This window comes from Amphiprion ocellaris, chromosome 9, assembly GCF_022539595.1.
Source record: "Amphiprion ocellaris isolate individual 3 ecotype Okinawa chromosome 9, ASM2253959v1, whole genome shotgun sequence".
NCBI classification, from domain to species: domain Eukaryota; kingdom Metazoa; phylum Chordata; class Actinopteri; family Pomacentridae; genus Amphiprion; species Amphiprion ocellaris.
In genome coordinates, this window is record NC_072774.1 from 6,795,216 (window position 1) to 6,819,660 (window position 24,445).

A 24,445-nucleotide genomic window follows, 5' to 3' on the forward strand; every position below is an offset into this window, starting at 1 on the left:
CTATGTGTGTGTGTGAATTTATGTTCCCTCTGTAGTGTTTCCAGCTGTATGATATCGCCATGGCAGCCAGCGTTACACAAACATCCCGTCACCCTCTTCTGACTGACACACATATGCACTCTTTGGGGTCACATCTGAGCAGATTGCACAAATGATTTTTGAAACACAACTGCAGCACAGGCACTTTATTTTCTGTCTCCCCTCCGTGGCTGAAAAAGATTTCTCTCCTCTGCGCACTGTCGCTTTCCTTGAATAAAACAAACAAACGCAGGGACCGAGCCGAGCTGGTGATCGGAGATGACAATCTGGTGATGTTGACCATCACTGCGGTGAACCGAGGAGAGGGAGCCTACGAGACGGAGCTCCACACTCTGATACCCCCGGAGGCCGACTACATCGGAGTCCAGCGCAGGGTGGAGGTAAACGCACTCCTAAAACACACACACATCCATCTGAAATCAATTACCCCGGTTTGATGTTAAGGTCCAGTGGGGTGAAAATAGATACAAGACTGAGACATCATGAAGCCAAAGCGAAGGAAGTGAGCTATTTGAAGCAGCAGTTACAGTGCGGCATCCTGTTGTGTCTCAGTGTTGTGTGTTTTGTCATTAAGGCTATCAGAAGGGTATGCTTTACTGGCAGCGGCCCAAAAGCCCCTATTATGATTTACAAGCCGCATTAGTGACCACGGAAATGGATGGGGTCAAGTTGTGCGTGCGTGTTCGTGTCTGCATGTGTGTGCGTTTGCACGTGCGCTAATGAGTGTGTAATGGGGCTGTTTGATTGATGACATGCTTACTGTCAGAGCATTCATCACTCTTCTCTCCCCCGTCTCCCTCTCCGTCCTCCTTTGATGCTGCTCTACCTCCCTCCCCTTGTCCTTCTCTTTCGCCACTTGACTCTCACTGCTCCCTATTTGTCTCTTTCATTCACTTGCCCTCCTTCCTTCTCTTTTTTTCTTTACCCTCTTCTAGTCTCTCTCGGAGCTAAATTGCGAGTACAAGATGATCAATGAGTCCAGGATGGTGGTGTGTGACCTCGGGAACCCGATGGTGGCCGGGACAGAGGTGAGTTTTTGCAGTCAAAAGCACAACTTTTCAATAAAACATCCTTTTCAAACATCCACGATAGGAAGACTCACTGATTGGTCAACACCTCGACCCTCACTGCCCTCCCTCTGACTCCCACGGCCACGCTTCACGCTCATCCATTGAGCTGCTGCGTGGCTGACGCATGCAGGAAACCGAGGCTTAGTAAAGCAAAGAGAGTTCCCTTCCTACATGAAATCCTACCACGCTATCGTGCATACATGTGCTACAAAGCATCTGCGTGATTGTGAGGTTTTCCTAAAGGTGTCAAGGCCGGCCGAGAGGTGTAATCGTGCTCTGGAGGTGACACACGGACATTCTGATAAATCAATTATGTGGTCATGTTTCAGTGTTGGGGGAGGAGAGCATAACAAGGCATGTGAAAGGGACAAAGCTTGTGCACGTGTGCGTTTGTGTGTGTGTGTGTGTGTGCTCCCTAGCTGGCCAGATGTTTCCCATATTTAAGTCTCCTCTTGCCCGGTTGGACGTTCAGGAATCCATGAGCTTATGCAGAACATACGTCCATGTACCCCATACAGACTCTGGTTGTATTGTGCAACTAAATGGTCCTCGTCGCTGGAGTTCATTCCTCGTGCCACAGCTGTAGCAGCTCACTGAGCCGAGCGATCGGTGGCGGAGGGTGCACGCCTGAAAGAAAGCAGATTCTGGCTTCGGCATCGATGCCCATCTGCCTGCCTGCATCTCTTTTACTATTCCTTCTGTCCTAATTTCCGTTTATTAATGCTCATTAATCAGCTTCAAAATTATAGTGCTCCAATGATTGATTCCAAGAAAAATGTAACTGGAAACCACTAAATGAAGTGTTTACATTTTTTCTCCAGAAGGAGAACAGATATACACACATCACATATATAGTAGCACTTTACAGTGTGTTTCTCATTCACTCGTTCACACACTGTGGTGGCACTGGGAGCAACTTGGGGTTCAGCCAGGGACGCTTCGGCACATGAAGGCACCGGGTATCAAACTGGCAACCTTGGGATTAATGGCTGCCCTGTGCAAAGCTGTAGAAGGCTGTTGGAGACCATTAATGAAAAGAATAATGACTGTACACGCCAAAGGCATGTTTCAATCTTACCAACGTCTCCTTTAAGTCAAAATTGCTAATTTTATTTAAATAAATACAATTGTGGTTTGGCAAAATGTGTAACCACGCTGACTGGCTGCACCGCAATATGCCAACTGCATATGTGTCAGAGTTTAAAACAAATGTTTGTTATGAGCAGAGCCTTCAACGGGAGTTTCTACATCATCTGCATCTTTATAATTCATTATTAACGTTGTTGTAATTTAAGTAGCTTTTGCTGGACTTTGGAGGAGCTTTAAATTTATATGTGCTCTCCATTGACACAGTGGGAAATTCTAAATTCTCCAGATATCCTGTGCTATGTTCACCCAATGTGGTCAAGACATCTCAGGAATAATCACATTGAAACAGAGCTACAGTCCAATCTACAACCAGCTGCTCGATCCTGAAAAAAGTGCAAAGTCGCAGTTGTTTTAAAAACATCCAAAGGAGCCTTGTGTAGATTTTTGTGTTCAATATGAGGGGGAATGAGGTCGTCTGCATAGACCGATGTGTACTTATTGTAGTGTGAATAGATTCGCCAACTTGTCCGCTCTAAAAGTCCGCATCAGTCATCTAGAAACAATGAATTGGCATAAAACTGGTGCAGTGGCAGTGGTCCAATGAAGTTTTATATCTTCCAGCAGTGAGCCAGGCTGACAGAAAGTATTACAATGCCCATAGAAACCTCTCAAACCTCTGCTTCACCATAAACCACTTTTCTCACTCTTCTTCCAAAGAATCATTGTTTTTCTAAATTACAACTAAACATACTGAGGCAAAGCTTTGTAGCTGCTAAGTGGGCCAGCAGAAGCAGTGAGTGCAGTCGCATTGTGGCAAAATGATATCTTTTTGGAGTACAGAGAGTGTACGACAACATTGCGAGAGCTTTGAGGAAAATCTGGTGGATGTTTTGATGATTTTCTCCACCGTGAAAATGCGCAATCCGTTGCAACCAGCGTAAATCCAAGTGGACCACGGTAACTGATCTCTCAGAGGGACCCGACTACAAACATTAACTACCACCTTTCAAGCCGGGTCTGTAAAGATTTTACAACAGTTGGTTTCAGGCTTCTGTTTCGTCCTCCTCGACCTCCTCCCCTCTCTGTGACAGGCAGCTGACAGTGACGACTTCTCCCCGAGCGGCTCGTCCTCATTTGGTGCCTGTCTCTTTAGATCTTCCCCTTCCAGTCTCTGTAATGTGTCCCATAAAGATGGCTTCACTTTGTAGTCCCGCACCGCGCCCTGACTCCCCCACAGGCCTGCCTTTTTAGTCTGCATGCTGTCATTTCCCTCGCCGGGGCCGTGTGCCTGACCTGTTGTTCGTCGTCGCTTGCACACACACACGTGCACGTGTGCGTTCGCTGCCATGCAGTCAATGATGAACTAAATCCTGCATGTGGTTCGAGTTAGCCTGGAGGACAGGGGGTTTAAAACCGAGGAGAGACAAGAAACCTAACTGTAGCTTTTAAGTGTGTGTCTGTTGTCTGGATTTTCTCAGATTTAAGATTCCTGCTGTTATCAACACACACACACACACACACACACACAGAACCCTGATATTCTGCCTATGAAATAACAGCAGAGGATCTAGTTAACTGGGGTTTTACTGTCTGTTATTGGACACTTTAAGGCCTGACGTGGCTTTTGATGTGCAGATGTATTTGTGGCTATCTGTCCTCTCTGTCATCTTGTTTTTTTTAACATATCATCTCTCTTTCTTCCATTTTCTCCACACTCCTGCCCAGCTGACTGTCGGTTTGAGGTTTTCAGTCCAAAGGCTGGAGGATTCTGGGCCGAAAATCAGCTTCGAGCTGCAGATCCACAGGTGACACGCCCACCGAAACACTCTCACGCATACCTTCCTGTCTCGGACACACACTCACAAAGAGCTGTTTGTCTTTTCTCTGAGCCATGTAAATAAGTCCTGTGTCTGTCCTGGTCCCGTCACTGTCTGTGGCTTGATAAAACCGACCGCAGAGACAGAAGAAGACAGATGGCCCAGAGGAACTCCAGACAGGAGAGGAGCTCTGCACAAAATGCCCACTGTTTGCTTCATCGCGTTAATCTCGATACATCACATCACTAGATGCAGATGGTTAAATGCTGCAGGCCCTCTGCAAGGGGAATTCTTCTTGGAGTCTGCTGAACATGAAAATACAGCTTTGTTTTGAGTTATTCTTGGATTCACTCACCCTATATCACTGCCTCTTTTGTGCCTTTTTTTAGTTAAAATTCTCTTAATCTCTCCACAGCTCCAACAAAGATAACCCCGACAGCAACCTCGTCAGTCTGAATTTGTCCATCGTTGCACAGGCTCGACTTGATTTACGTGGGTGAGTGTTTCCGTGTCAGACTGTGGCATCTTCTCCGAGAAATGGTGACAAAGTTCTCCCAAAGATGCCCTTGATCTGGTTGCATTCTAAGCTTTTTGGTATTTGCAGGATATTGCAGCTCCCTTTGAGATGTTTAAATCAGTGCGCCCTGTTTATATACAGGCGGAAAACACGTTTCTAGAAATAAATTCGGACTAATGGTGTGCACATGGGACATTTCCGAGATCTTGACGTGTTCAAGGATGCCCCATATTCCTGCTGATTCACACACACCAGCGCAGACACACACTTCAAAGCGTGGAGCCTTGCATGGCGTTGTTTGGGTGTGGTCAGTTGTACACACAAACACAGGAGGACCTGGGAGAGGAGGACCGATTCTGTTAGTTCATCTAGCAATAAAAACTTTGCATTTTGTGTCTTGAAGCACTTTTGTAATACCTGGTGGTGGTATTGGCGGAAATCTGATGAAAGTGTGTCCACTTTTCATTAGAAAATTACCCAAAATAAGACAGTTTTATTGGGTTTGTTCTGGCATGTGGCTCTTTGCATGTCCATTTAGCTTACAAACATTACGCCTCCAGTTGGGGACTTACACATTTTTGTCCACTGAGGTCAGACTGTAGACTGTAGACTGCAGCAGTTACATTTCCTCATCAGGAAAATCTCATTTTCTGCTGCTAGTCAGTAATTTTCACATTTTGTCTGGTTTTACAGTTGAAATATTTTACATATCTCTTTCAAAAATGTACCAACAGTGGCTCTTTATTAGGAATACTTGTACAAACTAATATTCTGTTCATTTTGCATCAGAAGTGTTAAATCTAATCTAAATATGTTTAACTGTTACTGCACTTCAACACAGTCAGATCTATTTCTAACATTCTAACAATCTTCTGTACTTAAATATGAAGAACAAAATATTAGAAACACATCTCAATGTAATGCAATCCCATACAACTCTGCCTTTAACTCTTCACTGATACAGATATAATTGAATTTAAGTATTTCCGTCAAAAAATGGAACATTATCAAGTATGAAAAAGATGAGTTTATATCAGAGCAGTGCAGGTGTGTGTAACTTGCAGACGTGGAATCAGTACGGCCTTTTCCCCCCACAGGATCTTTCCCCAGGGAACAAGAATCTTTAGAGGAACTTATTATGTTTCCCCCACAGGGAACAAGGTCTAAATAGATTTCAAGGAAATTATTTTACCGCCCAGAAAGTCCCTGCTGAAGGGGTTGTCCTTTTCAAAAGTATAGGTACTTTCAGTGGAAGGACTTGCAGTGCTGAACATTTCGGACCAATGTGGAGTAAAAAAAATTACATCTAAAAATAGCCAGCAGTTTTTTTTTCATCGCCTAATCTTCAGGAATCTTTAGATCCAAGTGGAAACAACTAGTCAACTTTAAGTTCCTTGGGCAAAAAAAGGAATCCTAGGACTAAAAGATCCAATTACTTTGGGTGGAAACCATAAACTGTATTTAAAAGATAGAAGGAGCTTCTAAGTCAAAGAAGGGAACACAGAAGTACCTGAAACCTGTGTTCCTTCTAACAGTCAGTAGAGGGCGACTCTTCTGGTTGCAAAAGAAGTCAGACTGTATAGAAGTCAATGAGAAAATGACCCTACTTCTCACTGAATCTGTTACCTCAGTAAACGTGTTTCTAATTATTAATTTATGGTCTCCATCACTAGCTTTACTCATTTTTGAATGCAGCATTATGTTTAATTGGTAAATTACATCCCCATTTAAAGGAAATGTATGTTGTAGGGCAGGTATCTTATGATTTACAACCAGGTTATCGAGTGTAGTGTCCTTAAATTCTAGTCAGATTCAACCCTTTCTCGTCACATCTGATTTCTAAAGAACAAAAAGCCAAACTTGAGACTTCAAAACAGAAGTCCACAAACCAGTGAGTGACATTATAGTGGCTACATCTGTCTTTTATAGACATCCTATGGTGGACAAGTGGTTTCTGACCGCACAACATGAAGGACAGTTTCAATGTAATGATGTCTTTCTACGGCATAAAATGCGTGAAGTGGTGTGAACATACCCCTAATTGGCACTTAGAGCCTTTTTGTTTCCATTACAGTGTAGAATCCGACAGATTCAGATTGCGGCAAAACAACAACAAACTCTAGTTCCTCCACAAAACTACAATTCTATGAGCCTGCAGGAAATAGAGCTAGAACTACTCATCGAATAGAGGATTTGTTTTGTTCACCTAAATAATGAATTTTGAGAGAGGAAAAGATTGCTACTCGACAAGGACATGGAGTGGCCAGGAAAAATGGCACTTCTTGTCTTCTCCGAGTTCAACCAATCAGTGTCAGGCCACTTAGAGCAGCTTTTCAGGGCTGCTCTGAAAAAAAGTCGAGCCTAGAATTGTTACTTTTTTTTTCCTCCAAAAAACAGCCTTGAAAGAGTTAGCATAGGGGCAGTTGGTCACGTACAAAGGTTAGGGGACCTCTAAAATGGTCTGCAAGTTCCTGCAGTAGAAAACCGCATCATCTTAACATGTTACCCGCTGCTAGCATATAATGGACGTCATGTTTAAAGCATCCTTGGACACTATTATCTGTCCTGGCTAGGATTTTTCTCTCTTAATTTAACCGAACTATAAAAAGAAAAAAGAGCAAAAAAAACACCAAAATGAAGCCACAATCCACCATCTGTCTAAGTTCTGTGCAAAGAAAAAGGGTGCTAAAGTTTAGCTGAAGCTATTATGAGCTTAACTTACCCAAATCAATTAGTTAATTACCAATCTTATTGTCCTTTAACCTCTCTGGAAGCAGTTTCTGAGCATTTTTTGCTCCCATCACTCATTTTTCATTCTACTCTGGATGTCCATAAGAATATGTCATGGTGCTGAATATATTCCCCAACAACTTGTTGACAACTTGTTCCTTGTTTTTGAGCCATGCTGCATTTATTTTTTTGATCCAGTATGTTTCATTTTGTTCTCCGTCTCTCTTGTCGTCTCCTCTGTTTAAATACACCCAAAATGCCTTTTTTTTTTTGTCTCATTACAGTTTATTGCAGCTTAGTCAGTCATGGCCTCTGTGTTGTGCTGAGGAGTGCATTATTTTTATTTTTTACAGATCCAGTGCAAACTATTTAAAATCATTTTGATGAATTTTAAGTTTAGATTTTTGCTGATGGAGCTAAATTGTAGACTTTAGTAGTTTAAGGACCGTCACCAGGTTAAAAATTCAATGATTCTTTCTGTGTTGCAGTTTCTGGTTCCGATAAATGGTATAATTTTGGTGATATTTTTTTTTTTTTTTCAAGAAACATGGCTTAAAGCAAAATTTTAGGGATACCAGACTGGTATATGAGTGTCAGCTGGTTACACTGACAACTAGGCCTGCATGGGGAAAACCACACTTAAATGAACTATTACAGTGAGTCAACCCTCATTGAGTGTGTGAGCATGAGATTAAGATGGACTTAAGAAGAAATCCCAACCTATTACTGTGAATATGCATCATGTTCACTGAGCTGTTTCTTGTCTCTGCAGGGTGTCTCATCCCTCTCAGGTAGTGCTGCCATTCCCAAACTGGGAACCTAAAGAGAAACCTGTCAAAGAGGACGAAGTCGGACCACAAGTTACACACATCTATGAGGTAAATGCAGAAGGGAGAATTTGTATTCAGAGATGGAAAATAGAGGGCAAGTGTGTTTTGTTTCCATTGTTGCTGGTCAGAAAGCCTGTCTTAAGGGAAGGGAAGCTTAAATGAAGCTAACAAGAGGGTAGAAGGTGAACAGCAGCACACAGTAAAACACAGTAGCTCTATAAAGAACTGAGCTCTGGCTGATCAAAGGTCTGCAGCTCAAGAGTAATTACTGTCGTGAAGGCAGGAAAGAGCGAGAAGGAGGGAAAACAGGGAAGAGAATAGGCAGCGAGGGAGAGGACGGATGCAAATGTTCTTAAGAGGGGACACGGTGTAGTATGTAATAATCACTGAGGGGAAAAACAAGGTCAGAGAGAGGCACAGACAAATAGATAGAAGGAGGGCGACTGGCAGACAGGCTGGCGACAGTTTGCAATGTGTGCATGTGTGCGTCCGTGCGTGCTCCATGTGATTTCTTTTTTGTTTTAAATGGACGGCAGCTTCACTGAACCGGAGTGCAGCAGTGTCTGGCCTGTCCTGCAGCTGATAATGATTTTCATTTGCGCTGCTTTTCCCAGTGGGCAGCTGCTTCTAGTTAGAGAGGACAGAGGAGTTTTTTTGTTTTTTTCCTTTTCTTTGCTCTCGCAGAATTCCTGCCCTGCAGCACCAGGATCATGTCCTGTTTGGATGACTTGCTTCAGTGTTAATGACCTTGTGTGAGGGTATAAATGTGTGTGTGTGTGTGTGTGTGTGTGTGTGTGTTAGAGAGAGAATACAGGACAGAGTTTTAAAAAAAGAAGAGGATTTCTTAAATTGATGGTTCATTTAAGCTCATAAGTCATTGTAATTTTGATGTGGGATGATGAAGATGGTGATGCAGTAGGTTGGATGTATTTCAGTCCCCAGTGACTGAACCCTGCATTATCTTCATGAAAACACAGGTGGCCTCTGTCATCATGCTGCACTTATGATAACCTGATTATAGCCTCAGTCACTTGAGACCTGCTAATAAGACAGAAAGGAATCAAATACTGACAAGTGCTTGTTTTTTTTTTTTCTTCCTTTTTCCAGCTCCATAACTCCGGCCCCAGCAGTATTGGAGAGGCTGAGCTTCAGGTCGGCTGGCCGTCTCGTTTCCGTGACGAGAACCTGCTGTATGCCATGGATATTCAAACTGATGGACCAATTAGCTGTCGGACAAACACCAGCCTTAACCCACATGGACTTCAGGTACCACGGAAACATATGCACGCATATACATGTTTAGGCAGGCAGCCACATATTTATACACCAAGATCTAAACATGAATAACTTGTTAGATTTACCCCTGGACCTACTACAATTTCTGACTTTTATTTATATCCTCGCCAGTAGCTTATTCATACGTCAACTTCTCCATCATTTATACCCACCTATTTAGAACCTAATTGCACCCGTTGTTCTGGCCGCTCTCCAGTTGGCTCAGAGCGAGGAGGATGAAGCATTGTGCTCATTAGCAGAAATGCGAGTCGGAATAGTTTCCAATATCTATTAAGCGATCTGCAGAGCAATTTAAAAAGAAAACATGAAGTTGTTTCAAAAATGCGAGGCCGTAATCATCTATGAAAACAAAAGAAGTCGTCCGTCAGTTCCTGTGCGTGGACTGGACCGATTACTGAAGATTCTTATTTTATCTGACCATCAGGACTGTTATTTCAAGAGCTTTTCCACAGATTGCTTTGATTTAATAGTAGTATTCGGCAGTCAGTCAATTAATCAATTAGCTAATCATTGCAAAATTAAAGCCTATTTTCAGACATCAGATATGTAAAATTGCTGCTACGCCAATCTGTAGAAGCGATGGCATTCTGGCATTTACATATAGGTCACATTTACCTTAATGCTTCATTCCCATGTGACTGGACAGTACACAAAGTGACAAATAATACATTAAAATGAGCTAATAAACAAAAACTATTTCTAAACTAAGAGCACCCTATCAAACTGTACAAATAACTATCATCCTAGTTTATTTATGATTTCCTAAACTCTGAAATTTCTGCCATTTGTGATGAGGATCTAAGTATTGCTTTACCAAAAATAAAATGAAAATATACCAAGAGCTGTAACGGAGCTCCGTTATGTAAAAAATGATTTAACTGCAGCGTGTGGCCCGATCCATCCTGTCTCCATGTTGGGGATAATTTCCAATTAAATGCAGTTAATGAAGTCGCTGTTGTTGTTCTCTATCTCTCTGGAGATGCTGATATGGATCCTGCTGCTGTTTAATGCTGCAGGTATTTAATAAACTCAGAGGAAAGACTCCTACAAACAAACAGCTGGAAGCAACAAACTAAACGTCGCCTCCTGTTTACATTTTCTCAAAACCCCAAACTACGTATGTATTATTCAGGAAACATCTTAATCTGTTATAAACTTGTTTTTTGTTGCCGTAAAGTTTCTTTTTTGTGGACATTTTAGTTGTAATAGATGTGAAATTGTAGAGCAAAGTGAATGAAAAAGGCATTTTGAGATAACGACATGGAAACTTTTGTGTCGTTTACTGTCTTTGTGATGTTTTTTGACCAGCATTGGTGCTGAAATGTGGAAAAACAAACTTCCTCACACCATTTCACACGACTCAAAGTACTGTCTCCTAATGTGATCATGCAGTTCAGACTTGCACTGTGTAGAAAGTGATACAGAAATGTTCCCAGGTCCAACCTAAGATTGCTATCACGACTTTTAATTAAAAGTTACCGGGGTGTTTATTCAGACATGAAGGCGACATATTCACATGCGGTCAGATTAATGGACAGGAGTGTATGTCTGAAAGGGGTTTAATTGATGAGTGGAATTATCTGTGGTTTGTTTCTTAAAGGCTGAAGTGACCGAGCTGCTAACCGCTGAGCTGCAGGAAGAAAAATAAACATTGCTGTGCTACCAAAATTAGTTGAGATGAGACAATTCATGTCCGTCCTACCCAGCATGTTGAATTTTTCAAAATTTTTAAATGAAAATATTCAATCAAGCTGTCCTCACTGGTCTGTGTCCAAAGCCAAACCCCCCGGAGGAGAAACATGAAAAATCCATCTCTGTCTGTCTGTTATCTGAGAGCTGCTGAGGTTTGAGGACACTCTTGTCTGTTATCTTTTGTTGTCAGCTCGATTGTGTGTCCAGGAAATTAAATCTCCTCAAATCCCTCTTCCAAAAGTACAGTTTTTGATCAGATTTCTAAATGTCACGCTAGTTTCCACAGCTGGACATTCTGTCTTATTTTATTACATCTTAAAACATCTTTAAAATCCTACTTTACAAACTTTCTGTGTCTTCAGGGTCCACCATGTCTTTCTCATTGGTTTTTGTAGGCTCCATTAGAGCCCATGGTGCCATACAGACCTCGATAAAACAACCAATATGTGATAATCTGTATTTTATGGGTAATTGTCCTTAAATGGACCAAACACATGTTTTGTGTGGGAATGATTTAACAAAAACACGAAAGACTGTGAACACTTTAGCATTGTTCTTGTTTTCTGTTTGTCATCCTCACCTATAGTGAATCTTCTCTCTAAAACCCTTGTTTGTGCAGGAATGTAACCTTAAGACCCAGACTAATTTGAATTAATAGCAAATCCTGTGGAAGTCTACCATGTGTGTAATTTGTAAAGTGAAAATTCCACTGCAAATTTCTTGCAATACTTTGCCAAACACCTGTGTATTTCCTGTGATAATAGTAGTTCCAAGCAAATTGACATCTTGATCATTTGGGCTCTTTTATAAGGTTTGTTTGTGTTGTTTTAGCTGCACTTTTCTCTTGCTCGAGAACTATAGAGATTACATTGGCACTTTTAAGGGGACGTTTGGAGCATTCTGGGATCTGCATGTTGATGCATTCACAGAAATCTCGAATCAATCAGACTGTCAAAGGATGTTTCGATGGATGACATGGGTAGAAAATCTAAGGAGAGGTAGATGTCAGAAGTGGGATTCAAACCCACACCTCCAGGGGTGACTGCGACCTGAACATAGCGCCTTAGACCGCTCGGCCATCCTGACTTGAAAGAAATACGTTCAATGGTTTGAAGCCCGCCATGAGTCCATCTTTCAGCGAGATCAACAGTTGATTTTTCTGGTTGTAAATGTCAGTAATTTGGGGTTAAACACAGACTTTGCTTATCCAATGCAAATGTTCTACACGAAATACAGACATGGAACATAATTTCTGAATCTCATGACATCTCCAGGTAAAACTAGTCCCGTGCAAATAGGGATTAATGGGAAAAATGGACCAAAATCATGCCAGTAAAATGCTCTTCACATCGCTACAGAGCCACTAAACTGGTTGTGCTTCCGTTTTTCCTTAGATATTGCACCAAGCATCGCAATCATCCACCACAATTTCTTTCAATGTTTATTGATTTTTTTTCTCAGATCTAAATGCAAATATCACTTCAGTCAGTGTTCCCATTGAAACATCGTCCAGTTGAGCTGTTTTTGTGACTGAAGCTCCTGCCTTCCGTTCCTCAACCCTCTTTCAAAGTCACTTAGATCTCTTTGCTTTGCAATTTTGATACAAAATCAGGATTCCTTCAACTCAATCACTTGTCTATAATACATACTCTTGAATGGCTTTTTAAATGTGTCCTTTTATATTGCTGAACTACAGCTTGACAACTTTCCTTGTCTGTTTCAGATCTCCAACGTCCAGGACACACCGGAACTCCTTGGTTTTTTGAGGAACACCAGCACTCCTCCTCACCGCCGCAAGCGATCCGTCAGCACCGCCCAGAGTTACAGCAGCAAAACCCTGGTGAGCTGCATGCACACGTGAATTCACGAAAGAAAAACAGACCGAACCAAATGTTCATTCTCAGGTGCTTGACATCTTTCCTCTCCTCATGCAGAACTGCACCAACATCTCCTGTCTGAAGATCATGTGTGTGGTCGGGCGGCTGGATCGAGGGCAGAGCGCTGTGGTTAAGATCCGGTCCAGACTCTGGGCGCATACTTTCCTGCAGGTCAGTGTCTAATTTGTGGTAATTATTCACAATTTTGGCACTGTGTTCATTGGCTTTATCATTTTAAAACTAGCCCAGATCTCCAAATCAAGTCTAAAATCTGCAATATGTCACCTTTTGAATGATGTTTGGTAATTTTATAGAGGAGAAATGACCCCTACATTCTGAACTCTACTGTGTCCTTCATGGTGATGTCCATGCCTTATCGCATCCAACCCACCACCCTGCCTCAACACAAAACCTCGGTACGATGAAAACAGCTCTAAAAGTTTGTGTGGCTTCAAGAAAGAACCAGAAATTCATCAGTTCTGTATCTTTTTTTTTTCCTGCAGATGGGGACCCTGGTGTTATGGGGAACTCCCGATGTGTCCTTCGCAGTTCCTCTTTGGGTCATCATCCTGGCCATCCTGCTGGGGCTGCTGGTGCTCGCCATGCTAACGTTAGCCATGTGGAAGGTACTCACGCAAACACACACGACCCTTGACATTCTCTGCGGTAGTTTAATTATCCAATACTGCATTAATTGGTTAATGTGATTCCCACTCAGTGCGGCTTCTTCGATCGGGCGAGGCCGCCGGCAGACGAAGACATCTCCGACCAGGAGCAGCTAACGTCTGATCAAACAGGAGACGCCTAAATGACAGCTCCTGGTTGGAGGACTGTGGTTTTTGGGAGGGACGTGCACCTTCTGAGTACCTTAAATCAGATCTGTGATCTGTATTAGCTCCTTGGCTGGAGGCCTAATGCCTCCTTGTTAATGAAAGTGACTGACAGGACGGGCTAAAGGCGGCAGCGCCACACAGACTGCGACCAAAGAACAGCGTCCAAAGCAGACAGAGTGGGGCCAACACACTTAACAGGCTCGATTACACACACATGTCCGTTGTTTATCCGTTGTGATGAAGCACCAGAACTGAAGACAGAACTTCGTTGTGAAGACAATGCTTTAAATGTTTTTGTGTGTCTTTGTTCGTGAGGCACAAAGAGACTTGAGATCAATGCACAAGTGCTTTTGTGTGTGTGTGAGTGTGAGTGTGTGTGTGTGCAGGTACTGTACATATGTATGTGTTTATTAGGTGCCACTTGTGTTGTCCTTCATGCAGTTATAGAATTATTTCACCAGCACCAGGTATAATTTATCCCACTGAGCTGTATATCGTTCACACACACACACACACACACACACACACACACACACACACACACACACACACGCACACACCAGTTGCAGCCACGCGCTTAAACAAAAAGGCACAAAGTGTAGTGAAGTGTATATTTATGAATGTATGTGCAATACTGGGGCATTGTGTGATACTGAGGCTTGTTTACACTGGCATTATTTTATTAGGGCTTAATGTTTTCATTGTTTGTGTATATATGTAAGTGACTATTTAGTATATTAGGTATTAATATTTGCAAGCAACAAAGCATTTCTGTCCACTGATTTAAGGCACCACATAGCATTTAAAAACGTGAGGAGACCAATAAGAAATAAATTATTATTGTCTTATAATGACTGTAGAGTTTTATCTGTGTGGGAACAGACCGTAACTTCACAGCTCTGCCCCGCTAGGTAAAGCTTTGCATGGATGTCTTTTCCGGCACTGATAAGACTTCAGAAAGTAGCTGCAAAGATAATCAGTCCATCACTTTGTAGACAGTCGTAGACTGTGTACATTACTGCACATACTGTATGGCATTTAAGAGTGAGATTCATGTTTGTCTGTTGTTTATCTGTTATTGATGCACAGGCAGGCAGAACAAAGTGGTCAGAGCATCAGCAGTACCCTGAATTTCAAACTAAATCTTACTGTGTTATGTTTGAGTCGTTTTTTGGGTTTTTTATCATGAGTGAAGTTTTATCAAAATAAAATGATGTTTGATTAACGATTCTCTTCTCAAGGTCACTGGACTCCACATTTCCTGTTTAACATGAACTTACAGAGTAAAATCATATGTGTGTTTTCTGAAAAAGAGCATGGGAATGTAAAATAATTAGAAATGCAACAGTAACTTACACATTTTTTTGAGCATTTTCCAATTTGGTAGCCTGGAATTGTTTGCAGTGTGCAGGTTATACAAACTTTTTAGTATTTTTTTTAACAGTATGTGTACTCTTTGTACATAATACATGAATGCAGTTATAAATAGTATATTTCTGTACATGTCTTCGCGAGATGCATTTTTTTTTTCCAAGCCAGTTCTGCTGAATAGCATCTCAGTGTTCAAGGCTGAAGTCTCCACCTCAGAGGAAGGTCTCTTGCTCCCCCAGGTGGAGCAGAGAAGAATTAAACCTGAAATCCTCCAGGAGCAACACAGTAAAACCTGAAGGAGACAGTTTCTTCTTCTATGTGAGGCAGAGCAGCGCCCCCCTGTTGCCCTGACCGCAACAACACTGGTGATACACGTAATTTCAGTATAAATGTCAGCATAAATCATTAACACTTCTGGAAAAATTGGATTTGTAATGAATGTTTATTTGACATTCCCTCCAGCATGTTTGACTGTGAGGATTCTTATTTCCTTGTCTCCAAACATTTTTATTTTTATCTCATCCGACCACAAAACTGATGAGCTTTAAGATAAGAGATAAGATAGTCCTGAGCACCGTTCCCTCTAAGCTGCGCGCGTGCGCAATTGCGCACTGCTGACACGGTCTCCGAAAAAAAAATCCAACCTAAATTGTAAATAAAATAAACACGTAACAATTCATTCTGTGCTATTTTTCAATGTGAGTCAGTGAGCGACCGGTGACTGGCTGCTGCAGCCAATGATGCGATTCACATACGTATTTACCATAGACTGTATATAATGGTATTTACGCAGCTAATCAACGTCTGACGTCCTTATGTGCAGCCACCGCTGTTCTCATAGATATGAATGAGTAGATAGGACACGCCCCTTTGAGCTGCGTGCTACAGCGAGGCTAAGCTAGTGGGGGAAAAGTTTCAGTGCATTCAATTGATGTAGACGGCGTGAAAACGGAAACAACAAGTATGCCGGCTCACTGTGCTGCATACGATTACACACTACGTCGTACGATTGAGACAAGGAAACTTGGAATGACTTTTCATAGGTAAGAATAGTTTTTGGCTCTGTTTTCATTATGAAATCTTGTTGAGAGCTTCCAGTCTATGAGAGCTAACTAGTTAGCCACTAGCAAAACACTAAGGCGAGCTAGCAGCTTGACAAGCTAATACCAGACGATTAATAGTAGCTGTAATATAGTTGTACAAGCAGTAGTAGTAATACTAAAAGTACAAGCAGCAGTAGTAGTATAAACAGCTGTTAGAGTCGTAGAAGTAGTATCAGCATTTGTAATAGTATTACAAGTTGTAGTAGCAGTCCCAGTATCAGTAGCAGTAGTGAGTACTACCAATACTACTAGTAGTAGTCACATTGCTATTACTACCACCAATACTACCAATAGTACTTATAAAGCCTAACTCATGTATATCCAGATTACCATCTATGTTCTTCCTCCAAACCCATTTTATGATTGGGATTACAGGCAGTTCTTTAGGACTGCTCTCAAATAATTGAAATGTTACTAAACAAGGTTATACTTATCAAATTAAATAGCTCTGGTCTCCAGTATATTGGCGAATTCGGTTCTTTGTACTCAATTTATTAGCATGATTTCTTTTTAATATGTTGTGTACAGACTTAATTACTTCTCTGTCTACTTTTCTTACTCCATGTAGGTTTCCCAGAGACTATGGGTTGAGGAGGAATTGGAAGTTTGTCGGCTTAGACCTGGTGTCATTCCTTCAGTGTTAAACTTCCCGGCTCATCTTGGAAGAGTACGTGCCAGAAAGACCACAACCAAGCAGCCTTGAGATCTTAGACAGCGTCTCCCTCAGGTGGGTGTCGACGGTGTTCACAGTCAGGTCTGTGGTAATCCTGTCAAAAAACAAAACAGAAAAAAATCTAGATTATAAATCAACATGTAACCAAAGTACTCTGTGTATAACGCCATAGTATAGGATGTAGTTCAGAAAATGTCAAAGTATAGTATACTTTACTCGAGAATAACATAGTATGGCCTGTAGTTCATAGTACAGCATGTTGGCAAGAAAAAAAAAAACAAAACATAGATTATTATGTGGTTCAACAAAGCGCAAAATGATAGGATGTTGCCTAAAATTGTCATGTATGATATGTGGTTCAAAAAATGTCATAGTGCAGTATATTGTCAAAACAGTATGTAATTCAAGAAAACATCAGAGTATAATGTCATCTAAAAAATGCCATAGAATAATAATTTCATTGCACAAGTAAAAGTACAGTAACTTTTAAAACTGTTCAAATTCTTATATGTTGCTTAAAAAAAACATAAAAAACTAAAACAAAAAAGTCACAGTAATATGTCAATTAAAAAAGCCTATAGTATAGCGTGTCGCCCAACAAACATCATAGTATAGCATGTCGCTCTAAAAACGTCACAGTATAGCCTTTAGTCCACAGCTGTCAGTAGGTGAGGAGCAACACAAAAACAGTTTCCAGAGGGTTAGATGAGAATTTATTTGAAAGAGTAAGTTTACAACAACACAACATGTGAGGGGGTTAAAAACAAATGGGTGTTAGTAAAATAGGAATAAATCAACAGAACTAAAAGTGAACTTCACGTTGACATTGATGGGCATTCCAACCAGGAACAAAGTAAAAGATAATCAATACAAAAAAAAACTCTTCCTGTTCACCTCTTAAAACCCCAAAACACACCGCAGTAGCACCGTAAACTAAAACTACCAATGGGTTCCCTGTTTTCCTTTCTGAACAGTTCAAAGGTCCCTCTCTATCTCCCCACACATCCACCAACCACTGGAACACATCTCCAAAGTTCTGCTGGGCCAGCTCAGCTTCCCCTCAGAAGAAGTGCTGCCACCTGCCAGATGAAGGAGCCTTTTGAGAGGCAGCTGGCATCGTGATTGGACTGTACTTTGGTCTGTTCCAATCCAGCTTCAGCTCCAGAGACGGCAGGCGGGACGAGTCAACGGAGGCCGGATGGATGAAGGCATGAAGCTGAGTACAATCCAGAAAACAACAGAGGAGGAGTGCAGGGCCAGAACAACCAGAGTAGCACATTATGTCTCTTAGAAAGCATCATAGTATAGCCTTTGGGATAAAAAAAACGCCATCATATACATCGTATATTGTACAGATAACAAGTCAAAAGAAAGAGACATACATTGTAGAATTGTAGTAATTGTGGGCTGACTGATTTACTGATTATCAGTATTTTATTTTTTACTGATTTACGGTAATAAATACATTTAAAAATGGTGCTACTTTGGCTCTGAACCTTTATCTACCTGTGGTCGCTCTGTCTTCTGGAGTGATTTGATTGGTTATACGTCACGAATAAAACTCCTTTAACTTAACATCTGTAAACAAAACAAAAACGTATCAACAAAGTTTTCTGTTAGAGTTTGTATTCTTCTAAGTTTAACTCAAGATTTTAAATACTTTCATTTACTGCAAATGAATATCTACTCCAAATGTCTCACTAATAATCATTATCAGCCTTACAAACCCACAAAACACCCCTCTACACTCGACCACACTTAGTACAGTCCGGTTCCCCCTTCTATAAATCTGCTTGGAATCTAACACTTCCTGTTTGTCAAAGTGGCCTTCTACCTGGACAGGTTTTGTTGGAGCTCATGCAACAAACATTTTGGGTAACTGCACTTTAATATGGATGGATGACACTGAATTAGAGACTGTTTTAATGAGACTGAGTTAAGATGTGTACCTGTCATTAAATAGGAAATTATTTCTCAGAATTCACAGAGAAAAGTCTGAAATGTTTGCTAGGTTAGCGTCCCACATGTTCTTTGACTCAGCTAAAGCTAACTCCAACTTCTGGATCTCTTGAGTTGCTTGTTGTTAAATTATCTTGCTAGAGGTGCTGAAGCACATCTCAGAAAGTCTGAGATGTTTGTTCAAAATAAGCTCATTCTCAAGTCTTCTCTGAACTGTCCTCTTTTGGTTTAACTTTCCCTAAACTTAGGAGTTAATGAAAGAGCAGCACATCCAGACTCAGTCTCATTTATGTAGAGATTAAACTTCAGTGTCATTCATTGATGTTAAAGTGCAGTTTTTCAAATGTTTGTTGCACATGCTCCCGACCAAACCAGTCCAGGTGGAAGACGATGTGAAGAGAAAGCTCCAGAGGATGAATATCACACATTTACGTTGGAAATAAATGTCCTTTAATTAGACATTGTCATGCTAAAGTTGGATTTCCCTTTGTTGAGTGCTTTGTTGATGCTGGTTTCTAACTGTTTTCTGACACTCGGCCCCAAAGATTAAAACCTTCTACGGCTCACAAGCTGCAACAATTCACACATTATCAACTATCTTTCTGACTAAACTAAGATAAAAAGTGAAAAACTGCCTGATTCCTGCATCATGAATGTAAATCTTTTTGGTTTTTATGACAGTAAACTGAATATATTTGGGCTTGACATTTTATAAACCAAAACAAGAAATGAATTACTGGAGAAAATGACAGATTAATGGACAAAGAAAATGTGTTTTCCAACATATATGGCTGAATTACTCCAACATTACAAGATACATAAAATTTGAATTCAATTTTATTTATATAATGCCCATTACAGGTCAAATTGTCTCAAGATGCTTTATTTTTATATTTTTGTCATATTTAAAATATGACAAAGTAAGAAATTTAAACCTCTTGACTAATCCCATTTATTATTTGGTTTTTAAGAGATTAATTGACAATTCAAACTTTCTCCACTAAAACTAATAAACATGAGGTCAAATAGAAGGAACAGTTTTAAATACTGCAGTCCCACGATTACAAGAATAAAGTTTCTCAACAAAAACTAAATCTGCTGGTGGATTCCATGAAAGTCCTAATAAAGGATAATAAAGTGTGATACTAAAGGTTTGTGGTGCTAAAAATCTCCAAGTAAAGATATCAAGTTGAACATCTGGATGGAGGTTGATAAAAGTTGACCTTCCTTCATTTCTGTGGAGCGACTCCATGGATTTCATGGATGGTGGTTAAAGACCTGCTCTTCCAGTGGTCTTCCTTCTAGTCGCTGTAAAAAGTCAGTCCATCCTGGCCGACTTCAACACCTCTTTATGACAACTTGTTCTGCCTCCAACCTGGTGGAAACTTAAGAAACTCGGGAAAACCCGTGGAGACTCGAGGAACTCGTGGAGACTCGAAAAACTCGTCGGGCGGGGGAAGGTGTGGTGGGCGGTGGGGGGAGGTGGGGGAGTAGAGGGGGGAGGCCGCCACCCACCTCCCCGCCTACTCTCTGCCCTGACTCCACCCAGACTCCGCCTTGGCTCCGCCCATGTGGTCACTTCAGGAACTACGATGCCAAAGGGACGACGAATTTATTTCTTTTCATCTGATCTGTAGCTCAGTGAGTTAAGGATTTGCCTATGGAGCTGCAGGTCGCTGGTTCAAGACCAGACACTTCTTAAATTTTCTCAAAATCCTGACAAAGACAAAGAAAGAAAACTGCCACTGGCGGGTCTCGAACCTGCGACCCTCCGCTTGGTAGTCCTTCTTCTTATCCCCCTGAGCTACTCGCTCAGATACTAATTCTTCTGGTTTTTGCGCATTTATCATCTATTTTTTGTCGTTTTCGAGTTTTTTTTTTAACTTGAGTTTCAACTCGACTGTTTTTCTCAGGAGGCTGGACTTCAGCCTTTGTGCTGGAGGGTGGAACCCTCAGTTCCAAGACTTTCCAAAGCCTCCAGACCTCCCGAGTCCTCAGGACCTGAGCTTTCACACAGTCTGAGGGCTGAAATTTTCTAAGTCCCACAGTAATTCTCTGTTAGTTTGAACCTTCAGACAGTCCAAGGACTGAAATCCTCTAAGTTCCTGAGTAGTTCTCTGTTAGTTTGAACCTTCAGACAGTCTGAGGACTGAAATTTTAAAAGTTTCTCAGTACTTCTCTGTTAGTTTGAACTTTCTGGTTAACGGAAGCCTTAAAACTTGTGACCATGAGTCTTGATTTCACATTTACACCATCCATCTGAGTTCTTCTCAGACCTTCACCTGTGGGTTTTTTAGAAATCCTTAAACTTTGATTCTCTTCACTGAACAGTAAAGTTTGTGAAGATCAGAAGGTAACATTAGTTTGATCAATGCCTTCAACTACTAGTAGACTTTATCTGGAAAGCAGTTTTCTTAAATGAGTTCTTAGTAAATCTGTCCACAATCAAACCAAGAACATAGAAAGAGGAAATGTTTGAAGAAACAACTTGATGTTTTCATTTCAGACTAGAAAACACTTTAAGGTCTTTATCTGTTTTTGCTCTTTTGATCATTTTATTGTTTTTTCTGTTTAATTTGATCTTCTAAAGTTTAACTGGTGCCCTTTCAAAGGTTTTATCTTTAGTTTGATTCTTCTTAAATGTTTAGTTTTGCTCTTTTCTCACCTTTTATTCTTTTCTAATGTCTGATTTGATTTTGAAACGTTTTGTCTTTTTAATATTTGTTGTTTTTTCAAATGTTTTATCGGCTTGTTTGAAAAACTTCCTTTTCTTTCCCAATGTTTAATTTTTTGATTAAATCTTTGTTAAGGTTTTTCTTTTTAAATGTTTTACCACCTTTTAATGTTTAATTTTCTTTTTTAATGCTTCATTGTATTTTCTGTTTAATTCCTATTTAAAGTTTTATTGTCTTTAAGATTTAATTTTCTAATTAAACATTTAGTTTTTTAATTAAATGTTTTGACTCTTAAAGGTTTAATAATCTAATTAAATGTTTTGTATTTTTCTAAATGTGTAATATTCTTGTTTAATTGTATTTTTTAAATGTTTAATTATCTAAAATATTTCATCTTTAATATTTAATATTTTTGTTTAATTTTTTTTTAATTTCATAATTACATGCCTTGTATCTTCCATTTAATTATCTAATTCAATATTTTGTCGAATATAATTTAATTGTATTTCATGTTTAATTTTCTTTTTAAAAGTTTTATTATATTAAATGGTTTTTTCCTTTGATTTAATTTCTTTTTTACTGTAGTTTATTTCTTTAATCTTTTTTTTCTGTCAAGATTTTAACCCCAACCTTAAAATGAAACAAACCCTTAAATCACAATGAAAATACTTCTGTTGTCACAATCATGAGTTAGTCAATTATTCAGTTTATCAATTCAGCTTTATTTGTTTAGCACTTTTCACACAGATTACAAAACTAAACAAGCAAAGAGAAAAAACTATGCTAAAACTATGAATAAAACTCAAAAACATTTTAAAAAAAAGATTTAACATGGTAATAAAATATGTTGTGTCCAGGGGATGGAGGGAGTTTATTGAAGTCTTCTTGGGCTCACATGGGAAATCATTTAAAATATAAACTTGATATTCAGTCTAAGGAAACTGCAGAGCGACAGAAGAACCAACAATATCTCTTGTTTTCTCCTTTCATGAGTCGACTCTTCTTGTGCTTTCAGACCAAAGAACTACAGACTCTTCACAACCTGCTCAAACTCTTGGTACAGGACCTCACCACACGGGTCAAGAAGGTTTCCGTCTCATTTCTACTCTGAAGCTTACCTTCTCCTGCTCAAACTGCTGACAAATGTTTCTGCTGCTCTAAAGTCTGGTCTCCAGAACTTCCTAAAAACTCTCAAAGTCTCTTCTCCTGCAGGTTGCTTTGTAGAACTGTTGCAGAAAACCTCACTAAACCACATGGAGGGGCCTCAAGATAGTCGTCCAAATGAAACCGTACAAAAACCAAACCAGCACAACCCAAACGCTAAAGTCTCCTGCAGCCTACCAGAGAACCTCTGAGAACAGAGAATCAGGACAGGAACTCTTACCTCCTGGACAACCAACGCTGGTTCTCAAACAGGAATACAGAATGTGTCTGACCAAAAACCTCTGAAGACTCACTACAGCCAAGATAAAGACACAACTCAGCTGCAGCAAATCCACTAATCACTGCACACACTAGTACCATGTGCTAACTGTGGCTAAAGAACCACATTTACCAACACAACTATCCAGTACAAAGCCCTAAAACACACCAAGAAACACATTAAAGTCTATTTTACTGCTGGAAGCTGCAAGCCAACGCCTAAAGAACAAACTCAAGCAACGAAGCCAAACCCGGTTCAGTGGTGAAGAGAAACAGAGGAAATGTTTGTCTGCAGCTAAATAAAGCAGGAAGACACTGAGCTGCTCAGGTGTTCCTGATAACACCAAGCAGCCACCTGGACAGCCAATAGGAACACAGCTTACTGGAAGTCCAGAGGGCTGGCTTTGTGAAGGAAATTTAATTTAAAGTTGAAGCAGAAAGTTAACAAAGAAAGTTGAAAACCACCTTCTGATCCCTGAAAACTCAGAGTTTTCACACAAAGAACGCCTGAATATGTCAAACTGGTTCCATAGTAGAACCATCATTGTAAAAACGTCATAGTATGGTGTGTTGCTCAAAAAACATTCTGACCCGGCTGTCAGGGGACAAACATGTAAGAAACATGAAAACAGAGAGAACCCAACCAGTAGGTCACAGTTTATCATCCCCCAGTCATCTCCTGAAGTCCATATGGTGAGAGACATCAGTATCTGGTTGTTAATTTACCAGAGGATGCTTATAATCATGCTGATGTGGTCTGTACTCTACAGTATTTTAGTGACTCAATAAATGCCTAAGTTGTTTTTTTTTTTTTTTTTTAATGCTTTTTAGTTTTTAATAAACATTTGATAGCCTATATGTAATCAATAAATGGCCTTTGCCTATCTTTAGAAAAATTCACTCAGAACTCTATGTTAACAGTACTAAATAAATCAATGAATACATGCAAACACACACAAATAAGTTAATACATTAACTGTGTTAAGATTTAGATTTTTAAAAAAGTTGTTTATGTTTTTGCAGAATCCAGTATTGCTCACTGGTTGGTCATTACATTTTGTTAGTTTGATTTCACTGTTTAAAATGATTCCACCTCTTTTCAGACAGAACCTGTGATAATAAAACAATAAAAAATTTTTAGTTCCGTGTCAATAAAGCACTTAAAGCTTTAAGTAGTAAGTAGTAAAGCTTTAGTTTTTTAGGTGACTTACTATACTATGACGTTTTTCGAGCGACATACCATACTGTGACTTTTTTTGAGCTACATACTATACTATGACTTTTTCTGAGCCACATATGACGTGCCATATGATGAAATAATGTAAAGGAGATAGTGAAAAACACTCCAGAAAGGTTTTCTTTGAAAAAAAATTATGAATTTTGGCGCAAAAAAAACGCCTTACTATACTATGTCGAAAAAAAATGCGATTTTTCAAACATGTTGTAAAAACG

General features: G+C 40.1%; 1 protein-coding gene, 1 long non-coding RNA gene and 1 other non-coding gene across 3 annotated transcripts in view; 2 read left to right on the forward strand and 1 right to left on the reverse strand.

Annotated features, from left to right (window-relative positions):
* Positions 1-15,018, forward strand: part of itga8 (integrin, alpha 8) — a 62,255-nt gene extending 47,237 nt beyond the window's left edge. Inside the window, exons 20-30 of the mRNA XM_023293155.3 lie at positions 272-419; positions 975-1,067; positions 3,924-4,003; positions 4,431-4,511; positions 8,035-8,140; positions 9,200-9,358; positions 12,804-12,920; positions 13,015-13,128; positions 13,272-13,373; positions 13,461-13,583; positions 13,676-15,018. Of these exons, the coding sequence (XP_023148923.1) occupies positions 272-419; positions 975-1,067; positions 3,924-4,003; positions 4,431-4,511; positions 8,035-8,140; positions 9,200-9,358; positions 12,804-12,920; positions 13,015-13,128; positions 13,272-13,373; positions 13,461-13,583; positions 13,676-13,765 (1,213 nt within the window). The 3' untranslated portion in view covers positions 13,766-15,018. The remainder of the gene's footprint in view (positions 1-271; positions 420-974; positions 1,068-3,923; positions 4,004-4,430; positions 4,512-8,034; positions 8,141-9,199; positions 9,359-12,803; positions 12,921-13,014; positions 13,129-13,271; positions 13,374-13,460; positions 13,584-13,675) is intronic.
* On the reverse strand, positions 12,084-12,166 carry trnal-cag (transfer RNA leucine (anticodon CAG)). The gene has a single exon. It is a non-coding gene; the product is annotated as a tRNA-Leu (tRNA).
* Positions 15,019-16,056: 1,038 nt separating the features above from the next.
* On the forward strand, positions 16,057-19,736 carry LOC129349637 (uncharacterized). The gene is made up of 3 exons (XR_008602708.1): positions 16,057-16,204; positions 16,833-16,991; positions 17,912-19,736. It is a non-coding gene; the product is annotated as an uncharacterized LOC129349637 (long non-coding RNA).
* The last annotated feature ends 4,709 nt before the right edge of the window (positions 19,737-24,445 follow it).